The sequence below is a fragment of the Pseudophryne corroboree genome, chromosome 2, assembly GCF_028390025.1.
Source record: "Pseudophryne corroboree isolate aPseCor3 chromosome 2, aPseCor3.hap2, whole genome shotgun sequence".
NCBI classification, from domain to species: Eukaryota; Metazoa; Chordata; class Amphibia; order Anura; family Myobatrachidae; genus Pseudophryne; species Pseudophryne corroboree.
This window is the reverse complement of record NC_086445.1, coordinates 904,626,529-904,643,518: the sequence shown is the minus strand read 5'-3', so window position 1 is coordinate 904,643,518 and position 16,990 is coordinate 904,626,529. Positions and strand designations below refer to the sequence as shown.

Below are 16,990 nucleotides of genomic sequence, written 5' to 3'. Positions count from 1 at the left end.
TGTAAAAAAAGGGGAACTGCCTGTCATACTGTGTAAAAAAAAAGAGGACTGCCTGTCATACTGTGTAAAAAAGGAGGACTGCCTGTCATACTGTGTAAAAAAAAAAAAAGGGGACTGCCTGTCATACTGTGTAAAAAAAGGGGAACTGCCTGTCACAATGTGTAAAAAAGGGGACTGCCTGCCATATTGTGTAAAAAAGCGGGACTGCCTGTCATACTGTGTAAAAAAGCGGAACTGCCTACCATAATGTATAAAAAAGGAGGACTGCCTGCCATAATGTGTAAAAAGGGGGACTCTGCTGCCTAATGTGTAAAAAGGGGAACTGCCTGCCATACTGTGTAAAAAAGGGGGACTGCCTGTCATACTGTGTAAAAAAGGGGGACTGCCTGCCATACTGTGTAAAAAAGGGGACTGCCTGCCATATTGTGTAAAAAAGCGGGACTGCCTGTCATACTGTGTAAAAAAGCGGAACTGCCTACCATAATGTGTAAGAAAGGGGGACTATGCCTGCCTAATGTGTAAAAAGGGGGAACTGCCTGTCATAATGTGTAAAAAAGGTAGACTGCCTGCCATAATGTGTAAAAAAGGGGTACTCTGCCTGCCATAATGTGTAAAAAAGGGGGACCCTGCTGCCTAATGTGTAAGAAAGGGGGACTGCCTAATGTTTAAAAAGGGGAACTGCCTGCCATAATGTGTAAAAAAGGGAAACTCTGCTGCCTAATGTGTAAGAAAGGGGGACTATGCCTGCCATAATGTGTAAAAATGGGGACTGCCTGCCATGTGTAAAAAAGGGGAACTGCCTACCATAATGTGTAAAAAAGGGGTCTCTGCTGCCTAATGTGTAAGAAAGGGGGACTATGCCTGCCTAATGTGTAAAAAGGGGGACTCTGCTGCCATAATGTGTAAAAAGGGGGACTCTGCCTGCCGTAATGTGTATAAAGGGGGACTCTGCCTGCCGTAATGTGTATAAGGGAGCTATGCCTGCCGTTATGTGTAAAAGGGAGGTTTGTGGCCATGCCCCTTCCCCGTGAAGACACGCCCCTATATTTTGGCACGAGCCTACGGCACGCACTTGCCCTGATTTGTATAGGGGGAGGGGGGCGCCGATGCTGTTTCTTGCACACGTCGCTAAAATGTATAGTTACGGCACTGCTCCACTCTATCTCTCTCCAAGCTTTGATAAATATCCCTTTAAATCTGTAAAGTACAGTGCCCTCCAAATCCTCAGAATAATGTACAATTTTTATTTTTGACCATTAAAAATATTCCAGAACTGCACAGTATAGAAGCTCCGCACTGTGAGAGATACAGTATCTATAGCAGCTAAATGCACAGCGAGAGAGAGAGAGAACCCACCCTGCCGGGGTAGCTCTGCAGGAACTTAATCTTCTCATACAGCTTGATGTTATCAGCTCTTAGGGTGTCCAGCTCACTCTGCAGCGCTCGCATTGTATGATGCATCATCCGATTCTCCTGTTTAGTACAGACAAGAGATAATTGATGGAATTAGAATAAATATACACATTGAGTGTCACATCGCTGAAAGCTTAAAGTAAAAACACAAACAGGATGGAGACCCCTCACTGTTTGTCAAGCAAACCGTCGCATTACTCCCGTCCTTTACAATTGCTTAGCCTTACATACATGTTACCGCATAAACATCAGACACATGTAGGACATTACTCACACATGGGGTTGGAGTTAATAAGCAGCAGCTTTTGTAAGCTGAAGATTCTGCAGTTTTGACAACAAAATATAAAATGCCAATAATAATATTATGTACAAAACCGGGCACTGGGGGTTATTCAGTAAAGATTGCTTTTTAGCAGAATCTGCAATCCTTTCTATCGCATGCTGCGGGCTGCCCAGCGCAGGGCAAGGCCGCCCAGCATGCTAAATGTCCTGCCTAGTGACTGCAACTGCAATTAAGTTGCAGTCGCAGCAACTTTGGGTGACCCCCTGCAGCCGCAATTAGGCTGAGTATGCAGGCGGTCCGCCACCATTTTCTTGTTCAGAGCGACTGCATATGACATCATACAGCCGCCCTGAAAATGCCGCCGACCCGCTTCCATTTTGCCTGCGCCACCTCTGCAACACTCCGTTGCCACCAACCGCCTGCCTACTCCGTGTACGCCTCTGCCTGTCAATCAGGCAGAGGCGTTCACAGCCAATGCGATCAGACCGCATTAACTGCTAGCACACATGCAGGACGGTACCTGCGCATGCGCACTAGCGCCATAAACAAAGTTTTTGCTGTCACAACGATTAGCGATGTGACCTGAATAACCCACATAGATTGCATTTATCATAATCGCAATTTTAAAGTTGCGGCATGAAAAGTGTTGAGCGTTGTGGCTTGCAAAAGCAGCACTTATGTAAATGTAGCCCATGGTGTGCTTAAGTTTAGGCTACAAGCAATATAACACCGTGTAATACCAGATGAGATAATGGGAAGGCTAACACCTACTGGGGTATAATGTAGAGCTAGCAATTACATTCTGCTTTGTCACATTGTATGGAGACTGGACATTGTATCAGAGCAATGTCAGCTTGAGAACCATGGTATGTAGGAATGGGTAGTAGATGGAATGTTGGGGATTCTGGTGATATTTCTTTAGTACAAAGTGATGTCACTAGGAAATCATCCACACTCTTATGGCTGCTCCCATTGTGTGTAAGGCATACCTCCCAACATGACCCTCTCCAGGAGGGACACAATGCTCTGCTTCTGGACTTCTCTCTTAATTTAAGATTGCTGGCACCTGTTTTGAACAGGTGAATGGATAAGAAAGGTGTTTCAGCACAGGTGATGGCAATCATACATTAAGAGAAAAGTCCAGGAACAGAGCATTCTGTCCCTCCTGGAGAGGGTCATGTTGGGAGGTATGGTAAGGACAGGTGCATTTTAAGACCGTATACATACCCTCCAACATGACCCGCCCCACTAGGTACAAAATGCTCTGTTTCTGGACTTCCCTCTTAATTTGTTATTGCCATCACCTGTGAAGAAACAGCTTTCTTATCATTTAACTAGTTCAACACAGGTGATGGAAATCATAAATTAAGAGGGAAGTCCAGAAACAGAGCATTTTGTACCTAGTGGGGCGGGTCATGTTGGAGGGTCTGCGTATAGAACCTTATAAAGTTACAATTCCTACCTTTGCTTTTACACTACCAACACCACTCAAATTTGTTTTAAATATTTAGACAAGTTATATATATATGGAAACCATTGACATAAATGGCTGTAGAACGGTAATTATCAATTTATTGTACACGCATACATAGAAAAATCAAAATGTAACATACAGTACTTAAGATCAGGAACATTTGCTGGAGAGACGGCTTATAGTCACTGCGCACACATATACAGAGATATCTGGGTATAGAAATAATGAAAACTGGTCACCCACAGAATCACTATGTCCCCTGGACTCTGGGTGCAGGGAAATCTGGGCATATGTCCCTGCATTTAGCAAAAACTACTGTAGAACTGTAATAATGGCCATACACTTGTGCGATTGCATGCAATGTGATATCGGCCCAATTTCCCTTGAAGCTCACATTGCGATAAATCGCATCGAAAGTGCTTTTTTGTGCATTCGATGTGCATACAATATTGCGATTTATCGCATACCCCTTGTGACCAGAAATCAGGTGACCAGAAATGAGTGGAGGGGAGTGTCCAGGAAGTGAGCTAAATACCTCACAGATCGCACATCGCAGTGCAATAAATTGAATGTGGTAAAAACTAGAGATGAGCGGGTTCGGTTTCTTTGAATCCGAACCCGCATGAACTTCACTTTTTTTTTCACGGGTCCGAGCGACTCGGATCTTCCCGCCTTGCTCGGTTAACCCGAGCGCGCCCGAACGTCATCATGACGCTGTCGGATTCTCGCGAGACTCGGATTCTATATAAGGAGCCGCGCGTCGCCGCCATTTTCACACGTGCATTGAGATTGATAGGGAGAGGACGTGGCTGGCGTCCTCTCCATTTAGATTAGATTTAGAAGAGAGAGAGAGAGAGAGATTGCTGTGATACTGTAGATTAGAAGAGAGTGCAGAGTGCAGACAGAGTTTAGTGACTGACGACCACAGTGACCAGTGACCACCAGAGACAGTGCAGTTGTTTGTTTTATTTAATATATCCGTTCTCTGCCTGAAAAAAACGATACACAGTCACACAGTGACTCAGTCTGTGTGCACTGCTCAGCCCAGTGTGCTGCACATCAATGTATTGTATATAAAGCTTATAATTGTGGGGGAGACTGGGGAGCACTGCAGGTTGTTATAGCAGGAGCCAGGAGTACATGATAAATAATATTATATTAAAATTAAACAGTGCACACTTTTGCTGCAGGAGTGCCACTGCCAGTGTGACTAGTGGTGACCAGTGCCTGACCACCAGTATATTAGTAGTATTGTATACTATCTCTTTATCAACCAGTCTATATTAGCAGCAGACACAGTACAGTGCGGTAGTTCACGGCTGTGGCTACCTCTGTGTCGGCACTCGGCAGGCAGTCCGTCCATCCATAATTGTATTATATACCACCTAACCGTGGTTTTTTTTTTCTTTCTTTATACCGTCGTCATAGTCATACTAGTTGTTACGAGTATACTACTATCTCTTTATCAACCAGTGTACAGTGCGGTAGTTCACGGCTGTGGCTACCTCTGTGTCGGAACTCGGCAGGCAGTCCGTTCATCCATAATTGTATTATAATATATACCACCTAACCGTGGTTTTTTTTTTCGTTCTTTATACCGTCGTCATACTAGTTGTTACGAGTATACTACTATCTCTTTATCAACCAGTGTACAGTGCGGTAGTTCACGGCTGTGGCTACCTCTGTGTCGGAACTCGGCAGGCAGTCCGTCCATCCATAATTGTATTATAATATATACCACCTAACCGTGGTTTTTTTTTCGTTCTTTATACCGTCGTCATACTAGTTGTTACGAGTATACTACTATCTCTTTATCAACCAGTGTACAGTGCGGTAGTTCACGGCTGTGGCTACCTCTGTGTCGGCACTCGGCAGGCAGTCCGTCCAACCATAATTGTATTATATACCACCTAACCGTGGTTTTTTTTTCATTCTTTATACCGTCGTCATACTAGTTGTTACGAGTATACTACTATCTCTTTATCAACCAGTGTACAGTGCGGTAGTTCACGGCTGTGGCTACCTCTGTGTCGGCACTCGGCAGGCAGTCCGTCCAACCATAATTGTATTATATACCACCTAACCGTGGTTTTTTTTTCATTCTTTATACCGTCGTCATACTAGTTGTTACGAGTATACTACTATCTCTTTATCAACCAGTGTACAGTGCGGTAGTTCACGGCTGTGGCTACCTCTGTGTCGGCACTCGGCAGCCCGTCCATAATTGTATATACCAGTGACCTAACCGTGGTTTTTTTTTCTTTCTTTATACATACATACTAGTTACGAGTATACTATCTCTTTATCAACCAGTCTATATATTAGCAGCAGACACAGTACAGTGCGGTAGTTCACGGCTGTGGCTACCTCTGTGTCGGCACTCGGCAGCCCGTCCATAATTGTATATACCAGTGACCTAACCGTGTTTTTTTTTTCTTTCTTTATACATACATACTAGTTACGAGTATACTATCTCTTTATCAACCAGTCTATATATTAGCAGCAGACACAGTACAGTGCGGTAGTTCACGGCTGTGGCTACCTCTGTGTCGGCACTCCGCAGCCCGTCCATAATTGTATATACCAGTGACCTAACCGTGGTTTTTCTTTCTTTCTTTATACATACATACTAGTTACGAGTATACTATCTCTTTATCAACCAGTCTATATATTAGCAGCAGACACAGTACAGTGCGGTAGTTCACGGCTGTGGCTACCTCTGTGTCGGCACTCGGCAGCCCGTCCATAATTGTATATACCAGTGACCTAACCGTGGTTTTTTTTTCTTTCTTTATACATACATACTAGTTACGAGTATACTATCTCTTTATCAACCAGTCTATATATTAGCAGCAGACACAGTACAGTGCGGTAGTTCACGGCTGTGGCTACCTCTGTGTCGGCACTCGGCAGCCCGTCCATAATTGTATATACCAGTGACCTAACCGTGTTTTTTCTTTCTTTCTTTATACATACATACTAGTTACGAGTATACTATCTCTTTATCAACCAGTCTATATATTAGCAGCAGACACAGTACAGTGCGGTAGTTCACGGCTGTGGCTACCTCTGTGTCGGCACTCGGCAGCCCGTCCATAATTGTATACTAGTATCCAATCCATCCATCTGCATTGTTTACCTGAGGTGCCTTTTAGTTGTGCCTATTAAAATATGGAGAACAAAAATGTTGAGGTTCCAAAATTAGGGAAAGATCAAGATCCACTTCCACCTCGTGCTGAAGCTGCTGCCACTAGTCATGGCCGAGACGATGAAATGCCAGCAACGTCGTCTGCCAAGGCCGATGCCCAATGGCATAGTACAGAGCATGTCAAAACCAAAACACCAAATATCAGTAAAAAAAGGACTCCAAAACCTAAAATAAAATTGTCGGAGGAGAAGCGTAAACTTGCCAATATGCCATTTACCACACGGAGTGGCAAGGAACGGCTGAGGCCCTGGCCTATGTTCATGGCTAGTGGTTCAGCTTCACATGAGGATGGAAGCACTCAGCCTCTCGCTAGAAAACTGAAAAGACTCAAGCTGGCAAAAGCACCGCAAAGAACTGTGCGTTCTTTGAAATCCCAAATCCACAAGGAGAGTCCAATTGTGTCGGTTGCGATGCCTGACCTTCCCAACACTGGACGTGAAGAGCATGCGCCTTCCACCATTTGCACGCCCCCTGCAAGTGCTGGAAGGAGCACCCGCAGTCCAGTTCCTGATAGTCAGATTGAAGATGTCAGTGTTGAAGTACACCAGGATGAGGAGGATATGGGTGTTGCTGGCGCTGGGGAGGAAATTGACCAGGAGGATTCTGATGGTGAGGTGGTTTGTTTAAGTCAGGCACCCGGGGAGACACCTGTTGTCCGTGGGAGGAATATGGCCGTTGACATGCCAGGTGAAAATACCAAAAAAATCAGCTCTTCGGTGTGGAGGTATTTCACCAGAAATGCGGACAACAGGTGTCAAGCCGTGTGTTCCCTTTGTCAAGCTGTAATAAGTAGGGGTAAGGACGTTAACCACCTCGGAACATCCTCCCTTATACGTCACCTGCAGCGCATTCATAATAAGTCAGTGACAAGTTCAAAAACTTTGGGTGACAGCGGAAGCAGTCCACTGACCAGTAAATCCCTTCCTCTTGTAACCAAGCTCACGCAAACCACCCCACCAACTCCCTCAGTGTCAATTTCCTCCTTCCCCAGGAATGCCAATAGTCCTGCAGGCCATGTCACTGGCAAGTCTGACGAGTCCTCTCCTGCCTGGGATTCCTCCGATGCATCCTTGCGTGTAACGCCTACTGCTGCTGGCGCTGCTGTTGTTGCCGCTGGGAGTCGATGGTCATCCCAGAGGGGAAGTCGTAAGCCCACTTGTACTACTTCCAGTAAGCAATTGACTGTTCAACAGTCCTTTGCGAGGAAGATGAAATATCACAGCAGTCATCCTACTGCAAAGCGGATAACTGAGTCCTTGACAACTATGTTGGTGTTAGACGTGCGTCCGGTATCCGCCGTTAGTTCACAGGGAACTAGACAATTTATTGAGGCAGTGTGCCCCCGTTACCAAATACCATCTAGGTTCCACTTCTCTAGGCAGGCGATACCGAGAATGTACACGGACGTCAGAAAAAGACTCACCAGTCTCCTAAAAAATGCAGTTGTACCCAATGTCCACTTAACCACGGACATGTGGACAAGTGGAGCAGGGCAGGGTCAGGACTATATGACTGTGACAGCCCACTGGGTAGATGTATGGACTCCCGCCGCAAGAACAGCAGCGGCGGCACCAGTAGCAGCATCTCGCAAACGCCAACTCTTTCCTAGGCAGGCTACGCTTTGTATCACCGCTTTCCAGAATACGCACACAGCTGAAAACCTCTTACGGCAACTGAGGAAGATCATCGCGGAATGGCTTACCCCAATTGGACTCTCCTGTGGATTTGTGGCATCGGACAACGCCAGCAATATTGTGTGTGCATTAAATATGGGCAAATTCCAGCACGTCCCATGTTTTGCACATACCTTGAATTTGGTGGTGCAGAATTTTTTAAAAAACGACAGGGGCGTGCAAGAGATGCTGTCGGTGGCCAGAAAAATTGCGGGACACTTTCGGCGTACAGGCACCACGTACAGAAGACTGGAGCACCACCAAAAACTACTGAACCTGCCCTGCCATCATCTGAAGCAAGAAGTGGTAACGAGGTGGAATTCAACCCTCTATATGCTTCAGAGGTTGGAGGAGCAGCAAAAGGCCATTCAAGCCTATACAATTGAGCACGATATAGGAGATGGAATGCACCTGTCTCAAGTGCAGTGGAGAATGATTTCAACGTTGTGCAAGGTTCTGATGCCCTTTGAACTTGCCACACGTGAAGTCAGTTCAGACACTGCCAGCCTGAGTCAGGTCATTCCCCTCATCAGGCTTTTGCAGAAGAAGCTGGAGGCATTGAAGAAGGAGCTAAAAGGGAGCGATTCCGCTAGGCATGTGGGACTTGTGGATGCAGCCCTTAATTCGCTTAACAAGGATTCACGGGTGGTCAATCTGTTGAAATCAGAGCACTACATTTTGGCCACCGTGCTCGATCCTAGATTTAAAGCCTACCTTGGATCTCTCTTTCCGGCAGACACAGGTCTGCTGGGGTTGAAAGACCTGCTGGTGACAAAATTGTCAAGTCAAGCGGAACGCGACCTGTCAACATCTCCTCCTTCACATTCTCCCGCAACTGGGGGTGCGAGGAAAAGGCTCAGAATTCCGAGCCCACCCGCTGGCGGTGATGCAGGGCAGTCTGGAGCGACTGCTGATGCTGACATCTGGTCCGGACTGAAGGACCTGACAACGATTACGGACATGTCGTCTACTGTCACTGCATATGATTCTCTCAACATTGATAGAATGGTGGAGGATTATATGAGTGACCGCATCCAAGTAGGCACGTCACACAGTCCGTACTTATACTGGCAGGAAAAAGAGGCAATTTGGAGGCCCTTGCACAAACTGGCTTTATTCTACCTAAGTTGCCCTCCCACAAGTGTGTACTCCGAAAGAGTGTTTAGTGCCGCCGCTCACCTTGTCAGCAATCGGCGTACGAGGTTACATCCAGAAAATGTGGAGAAGATGATGTTCATTAAAATGAATTATAATCAATTCCTCCGCGGAGACATTGACCAGCAGCAATTGCCTCCACAAAGTACACAGGGAGCTGAGATGGTGGATTCCAGTGGGGACGAATTGATAATCTGTGAGGAGGGGGATGTACACGGTGATATATCGGAGGGTGAAGATGAGGTGGACATCTTGCCTCTGTAGAGCCAGTTTGTGCAAGGAGAGATTAATTGCTTCTTTTTTGGGGGGGGTCCAAACCAACCCGTCATATCAGTCACAGTCGTGTGGCAGACCCTGTCACTGAAATGATGGGTTGGTTAAAGTGTGCATGTCCTGTTTTGTTTATACAACATAAGGGTGGGTGGGAGGGCCCAAGGATAATTCCATCTTGCACCTCTTTTTTCTTTTCTTTTTCTTTGCATCATGTGCTGATTGGGGAGGGTTTTTTGGAAGGGACATCCTGCGTGACACTGCAGTGCCACTCCTAAATGGGCCCGGTGTTTGTGTCGGCCACTAGGGTCGCTAATCTTACTCACACAGTCAGCTACCTCATTGCGCCTCTTTTTTTCTTTGCGTCATGTGCTGTTTGGGGAGGGTTTTTTGGAAGGGACATCCTGCGTGACACTGCAGTGCCACTCCTAGATGGGCCCGGTGTTTGTGTCGGCCACTAGGGTCGCTAATCTTACTCACACAGCTACCTCATTGCGCCTCTTTTTTACTTTGCGTCATGTGCTGTTTGGGGAGGGTTTTTTGGAAGGGACATCCTGCGTGACACTGCAGTGCCACTCCTAGATGGGCCCGGTGTTTGTGTCGGCCACTAGGGTCGCTAATCTTACTCACACAGTCAGCTACCTCATTGCGCCTCTTTTTTTCTTTGCGTCATGTGCTGTTTGGGGAGGGTTTTTTGGAAGGGCCATCCTGCGTGACACTGCAGTGCCACTCCTAGATGGGCCCGGTGTTTGTGTCGGCCACTAGGGTCGCTAATCTTACTCACACAGTCAGCTACCTCATTGCGCCTCTTTTTTTCTTTGCGTCATGTGCTGTTTGGGGAGGGTTTTTTGGAAGGGCCATCCTGCGTGACACTGCAGTGCCACTCCTAGATGGGCCCGGTGTTTGTGTCGGCCACTAGGGTCGCTAATCTTACTCACACAGCTACCTCATTGCGCCTCTTTTTTTCTTTGCGTCATGTGCTGTTTGGGGAGGGTTTTTTGGAAGGGACATCCTGCGTGACACTGCAGTGCCACTCCTAGATGGGCCCGGTGTTTGTGTCGGCCACTAGGGTCGCTTATCTTACTCACACAGCGACCTCGGTGCAAATTTTAGGACTAAAAATAATATTGTGAGGTGTGAGGTATTCAGAATAGACTGAAAATGAGTGTAAATTATGGTTTTTGAGGTTAATAATACTTTGGGATCAAAATGACCCCCAAATTCTATGATTTAAGCTGTTTTTTAGTGTTTTTGGAAAAAAACACCCGAATCCAAAACACACCCGAATCCGACAAAAATAATTCGGTGAGGTTTTGCCAAAACGCGTTCGAACCCAAAACACGGCCGCGGAACCGAACCCAAAACCAAAACACAAAACCCGAAAAATTTCAGGCGCTCATCTCTAGTAAAAACTGCATGCGATCCGATAAATACTAAGTGCAGCACATAGCACCTTGAGATGCGAGATTCAACTGGCTTGCCCACGCATCGCATCGCATGGTACATAAGATGTGCATACAATCCTGCGATTTATCGCATAGATGCAGTCGAAATCGTAGGATTGTACCAGACATCTCACAAGTGTATGGGCACCATAAGATATAAGAATATTTATACTACTGCAAAGGTTTGTGTTAACTGGTAGAATTAAAGCTCTTCATTAAATTGATTCTGTAATCAACTTGAAAAATTCAATTGACTGGCAGGGGTGTAGAGAGCCACGCCGGGCCCTGGTAATGAATACTGGCCTAATAATTGCGGGGTCGCCATTCTAATGCAGCTCGGCTGAGGGCTCCCACTTTCTAACTTGGTTCCGGGAAGTCGGTCCCTCCTCCTCGTCCAGCATCATCTTCCCAGTGATATTTGTGAAAATGGCGCATGTGCACTAGACAGCAAAGACTCTGGCTTTCAATATGTGGGTGCCATCTTCCCTAATATCACTGGGAAGATGGTGGTGGCCTTAAGTACAGGTATACTTAAGCCCAGGTCCAGGGAGTTAGTACCTGCCCCCCCCCCCCAGCACCAGTGTCTATCGGATACTGAACAACAGCATCACCAGTTCAAAAGCTGTATCTAACTTTGATACATGCATCAGTACTGTGTATTTTATAGCTTATTTTCTTATATCCCTTTTCTTTCACAAAAGTAAATTAAATCTGTCATGTCTGTATCAAGTAAGAACATTTAAGAACACAAACAGTTAAAGGATGAAGTAGCATTATATAAATGGAACTACAAAGGTGGTTTAATAAGTAAGGTAACAAGACCTCTCACGTGTGTAATGTTCTCCATTTCATTTTAATTTCCCACCAGGCCAGAGCAGGTGGATCACTGCTTCCTCTCATGGCCATTAGAATGCACCTCATAACAATTATACTGTCCCAACATCAGGTGTAAGGTGGCGGGGCTGGTGAAACATGGTCAAACATTGAGGCGTAAGTATGATCAGATTTCTGTGTCTAAAGGGCACATCAGCGCCTGATATTCATCACCAATTTGACGACGTGTATGGTGATAATGTCATGCCATGGAAACAGGTTTGGGTGTGGTGGCCATGCTTGGCGGGCTGGATCGCTATACATCTTGAACGTCTGTCCTTCCGTTATCAAAGGCAGTGCACCAAACACAAACCTGTTTCTATAACGAAGTTGGGGGCGAATTTCAGCTGCCGATGCAGTAATCTGATCACACTATGCACCTCAATGTTTCCGCCAGCCCCGTCATCTTACAGCTGATGCTGGGACAGTATGACTGATATGAGGCGCAGTCAAATGGCTGTCAGGAGAAGCAGTGGTCTACCTGCTCTGGCCTGGCAGGAAATGAGAATGAAACAGAGAACATTACACATGTGAGAGGTCTTGTTACCTTACTTATTGAACCAACCTCTCTAAACAAAAATACAATGTTTTAAAGTAACTTGCAGAGAAGAGAAAAGACTCATAGGTCCACCTACCCCCTCCAATTCCTGATTTCTAGCTCTAAAACGCTCCCTTTGACTGGATATGATTGATAAGAGAGAATCCATCTGTCCTTCAGGAATCGGTGTACTTGCAGAATAACCTGATATAATACAAAAGTAAAATTGCAGGACTCCTATAAAAACATACATGCTATAGTATATTGTTATGGTGCATAAAACATTTAGCTACACTGAATCCATGGAATGTAATGTGAAAGTCCACAAGTTCCCTCCCCACTGATTATTGATTTTGGTTAATGCTTTTTGTTTTTTATTCACTATTGAATGTTACCCGAGATGAGTTTAATGGTGGCTAAGCTGTTCGGACAATCTGGTTACAATTTACAAAAATATTAAGAATGTCAACCTGAACACGAGTTTTATAGATAATGGCGCAATAGTAATTTAGCCCTGGTTAATGTTATGGGATAGATTTACTGAAGCTTATAAACAGATACGTGTGGTGTTGCCCATAGCAATCAATCACAATCTGTCTATCATTTCCTAAAACGCAATAAAGAAATGACAGCTAGAATCTGATTTGCTGTGATGGGCAACTTCTACTTTTCATTTTGAGAAACTTTATGTTTCCACTGAACATTACTGTATTGGCATCTACAGTAGTACTTTAAATCATCTGAAATTTCAAGTACTCTTTTAGAACAACCAGTGTCAGACTGGGGAATGAAGTGCCCACTGAGGGAATGCAGTTATAGGGGCCCATACTTAGGGGTGTGGCCAGCCTCCACAGAGGCTTGAAATACACAATAGTTTAGTGCAGTATAATGCAACATATTTATCATGTATAATACAAGTGCACAGTCTGGAACCTGATCCCTAGAGGAAGGAGTGGGCCCTCAGGCAGTGGGGCCTACCGATGGTTTCCCTGGTATCTCTGTGGGCCAGTCCGACCCTGAGAACAACGTGTTTCAGAAAATTCCTAACCATCTAATTTTGAAGACAGTTTGTGTTCTAGCACATCTCCACAATGCTTCCTTCTGGCTATTTTAGGTCTTGTGGGCACCTACAGTCTCACTCCACCACCTTTTTGTATACACTATTTATCTCACTGCTCATCCATAAGTCAAATTGAGTGAAGCCTAAAAGCCAGACATAGCTGTTCATGTACTTTCCTTTGACCAGTCACTTTACAACTACTGCCGCTTCCAAAAAAAAAAAAAAAAAAAGACTAACTTGCCGGAATCATACCGTGCCTGCATCTCGCTGATTATTACATAAGGCCTCTCATCTTCTAAATGTGCCTTCAATGGAAGAGGGAGACAAAGTGGGGGAATCGCTTATAAAAGTTGTTAAATTTTAATTCTGCGGATGGCCCTCTATATACTGCAACCTGTTTTGGGTTGGGGCATGCGTTGATATCAACTGGAAGAATCAAACTCCAAAATAAGTCTGACCGGCTTTAACTCTTAGGGGTCATATTGATGCACTAAAGCTAGTAAATGCAACCTATAATGATATTTGTTGTCTACATGTTCGTTGGCTCCACCCCTTTCATGACTGATTTTGAGGTACAGTATGTTCTGGAATATCCATCCTCATTACAGATTAAAGTTATTTTACACTGGAACTGTTTTCACATGCCTTAATTTAAGATTTGAGGTATTGTCAGTCACCGCACCCTCATATCTCGGCTATCTCTACCTCACCTACTGTACTTTTTGCCCTCAGGTCCCCATCCACATGCTCATGCCTCATGTATCTGTCTCTATTAGATTGTAAGCTCCTAGGAGCAGGGTCCTCCTCTCCTATTCTCACAGCCCTCTTTTCTAGCACTGCACTGACAGCATCCATCTACTCAGTGGCCATTTAGCCTAGAATTCCTTTCACTCATAGTAGTTAGTATCTTCCAGCGGCTCTACTCTTGCTAGTTGTGCAGTCACTTTTGGAGACAGGTTCTACCCTTCGTCGATTACTCCCTTACTCACCTTGCAAAGATTGTAAGCTTGCGAGCAGGGCCTTCCTACCTCTAGGTATGTCTGGTTTTGCCCAGTTTTGTTCTATTACTGTTGTTCTAATTGTAAAGCGCAACAGAATATGATGCGCTATATAAGAAACTGTTAATAAATACACAAATGTAATGTTCTGTGTACCCTGTACTGTATGTACAGCGTGATGAAGCACTGGGAGCTTTCTAAATAAAATTTTATAATAATGATATATATATATATATATATATATATATATATATATATATAGTGTAGTGGTGTAATTAGCACTGCTACCTAGATAGCAAGACTTATATCTACAATAAATTACATATATATGTAAAACGAATATAATTTATAACACTTCCTCAATAGGGGGGGCGGCTAAAAAAGTCCTCAATCAGAGACTCTATTTCGAAGTCCACAGAAAGATATACAGAGAGTGGTAGGACTCAGCGCCCTACTGTGTTAATGATCTCCAAATACGAATCCGCATTTGGAGATCATTAACACAGAAGGTGCTGAGTCCTACCACTCTCACTCTCTCTCTGTATATATATATATATAGAAAAAATGAATCAACTACAGGGGTTTTATTATTTGTTCAGTCTGCTGAACAAATATATAGCAGTTGTACAGAAGTTGTTCAGAAGTTCACGTGTAGGTTTGTACCCTGCAGAACTTTGTGTGGCTTAGTTCACGTCTCAATAAAACATGCAATTTGACAAGAAATAATGTCCATTTTCAGTACTGTCCTTGGCACATACAATCTAGCTTACCATAGAAAAGAGCAGTCGCCTCTTTGACAGGATCAGGGATCTTTTCCATGCTGGTGACTGCAGCTCCCTTAGTAATATAACACACTATTAGACTTAGAATCACACATGCCATACAAGATACATAATGCAGACTGACATACAAAGATCACCTTTAGCACAAATAACCATCACCAATAGCAACACTTTATACCATCCATTAATATCGCACTAAGGTATAGACTGGTGTTGGTTGGAATATTCTCATAGTCCCAGTTTATATAGACTAGAAGGGCATGGCGTAAAATTGGTGGAAGGGTTTGTAGATGTTGGTTGTGGCTTGGCCAAATCTGGGAGGATCTTGAGTTCTCATGAGCTTTTCATTCTAAAGGTTGTCAGCAATGTAGTGGGAGCAATGGCACAGATCCCCATAACTAGGGGATTGCATGCTAATATGAGAGGGCCCAGCAATGCCGGATTGGCCACATACAGCTGTCAGCATCTTGTTTGTATAGCTTTCTCAGGTACCTTATTATATTTAGATTTTATTATGTTTTCCCCTTACCTCTATGGGGCAGTGTTTCCCAACTCTAGTCCTCATGTACCCTTCAACAGCTGATGTTTTGAGGATTCCTTTCTGTGGAATCCGTCAGGATTACAGCTGACCCACGTGCATGATTAGATAAATCATGAGAAGTTTGGGGTGGGTGGGGGCTTCTTACCTGGCTTATTACATGTATCTTGTGCATGTTATTTGGCATATTGTAACATGAATGAAATCTGAATTTTAATAGAATTGTTGCAATGCTTTTTAACTGGGTCAGTCCTGCCTGAACTCAACTTTCAAAAGGACATTTACTCCATAATAGCACCTGCCCAGTCTTCAGACACACTATCACCTGACACTGACTGACTTTGGTGGAAAAAGTGAAATTAGAGGACAGAAGACAAGATGGGTAACACAACTCTGCTGGTCCAAAGATTGTGCCACCAGAGACTATGGAAAGTACTACTGGATGTAGCGCAGTATGGTGGCACAAGGCTGGGTATTATGGGTACACTAGTTATTATTGGCAATGAACAGATGAAATGTGCTTTGTGTTATTTATGGCATACGTAGTGAATAATGTTTTGTTGTACTTTACAAGCGGTTTCCTTTTTTTGATTGAGTCACTATTTGTTTTGCTTAGTCCTGCTCCTTTTGAACCATAGCTTGCATGCCATTTACAATTTTACATCAAACCATGCATCCTACACAAGCCTTGCCACTTTACAGAACTTGCCCATTACATCAGCAATGCCTATCCCTGGCCATACATGGACTACACAGGCAGATCTTTTCTTTACAATACATCCAAATGTAGTCGTCACTATGCCATACCTTGCAACGTGGCAAATTAGGACAATCACCCGAAGAGGGAGCATGGTTATGTGTCACGGGGACACATCCAGCGCTTAGAAAGCGCTGGGCCACATCCCTTCTCAAAAAGCATTAAAAGCAGCAGCGAATGAGACATAACTTCTGGACCTATTGAGAGAAAGCTGTACCGCTCAGGATGGAGGGACATAACCCTCAAATTGGGACTGTCACCAATAATTTAGGCCAGTTGAGGTGTGCAGCTTTGGAATCCCATATACGCCCAGTATCAAATAACAGCTAGAGCATAGTCCTAGCTTCCACGTCACTCTGTCCCATTTGCCCTCTCTCATTACACGGGTATCATCAATGTATTAAACTGCTCACATCTACCATACTTTCATATATTTCTCCTTCCGCTTACTGAAATCATGCCCCGAGACCATATTGTTGTCTCATAAAGATTTGCACCAGCGCTATGTGAAAGCTCTGCTGCC

The 16,990-nt window shown here is 44.5% G+C and overlaps 1 protein-coding gene across 1 annotated transcript in view; it reads right to left on the bottom strand.

The window, feature by feature from the left end:
• The window catches only part of CUX1 (cut like homeobox 1), a 622,185-nt gene that overhangs the window by 47,501 nt on the left and 557,694 nt on the right, over window positions 1–16,990 (bottom strand). Inside the window, exons 16-18 of the mRNA XM_063956059.1 lie at window positions 15,161–15,227; window positions 12,430–12,536; window positions 1,357–1,473 (exon numbers count right to left, since the gene is read on the bottom strand). Coding sequence (XP_063812129.1) covers window positions 1,357–1,473; window positions 12,430–12,536; window positions 15,161–15,227 — 291 coding nt within the window. The remainder of the gene's footprint in view (window positions 1–1,356; window positions 1,474–12,429; window positions 12,537–15,160; window positions 15,228–16,990) is intronic.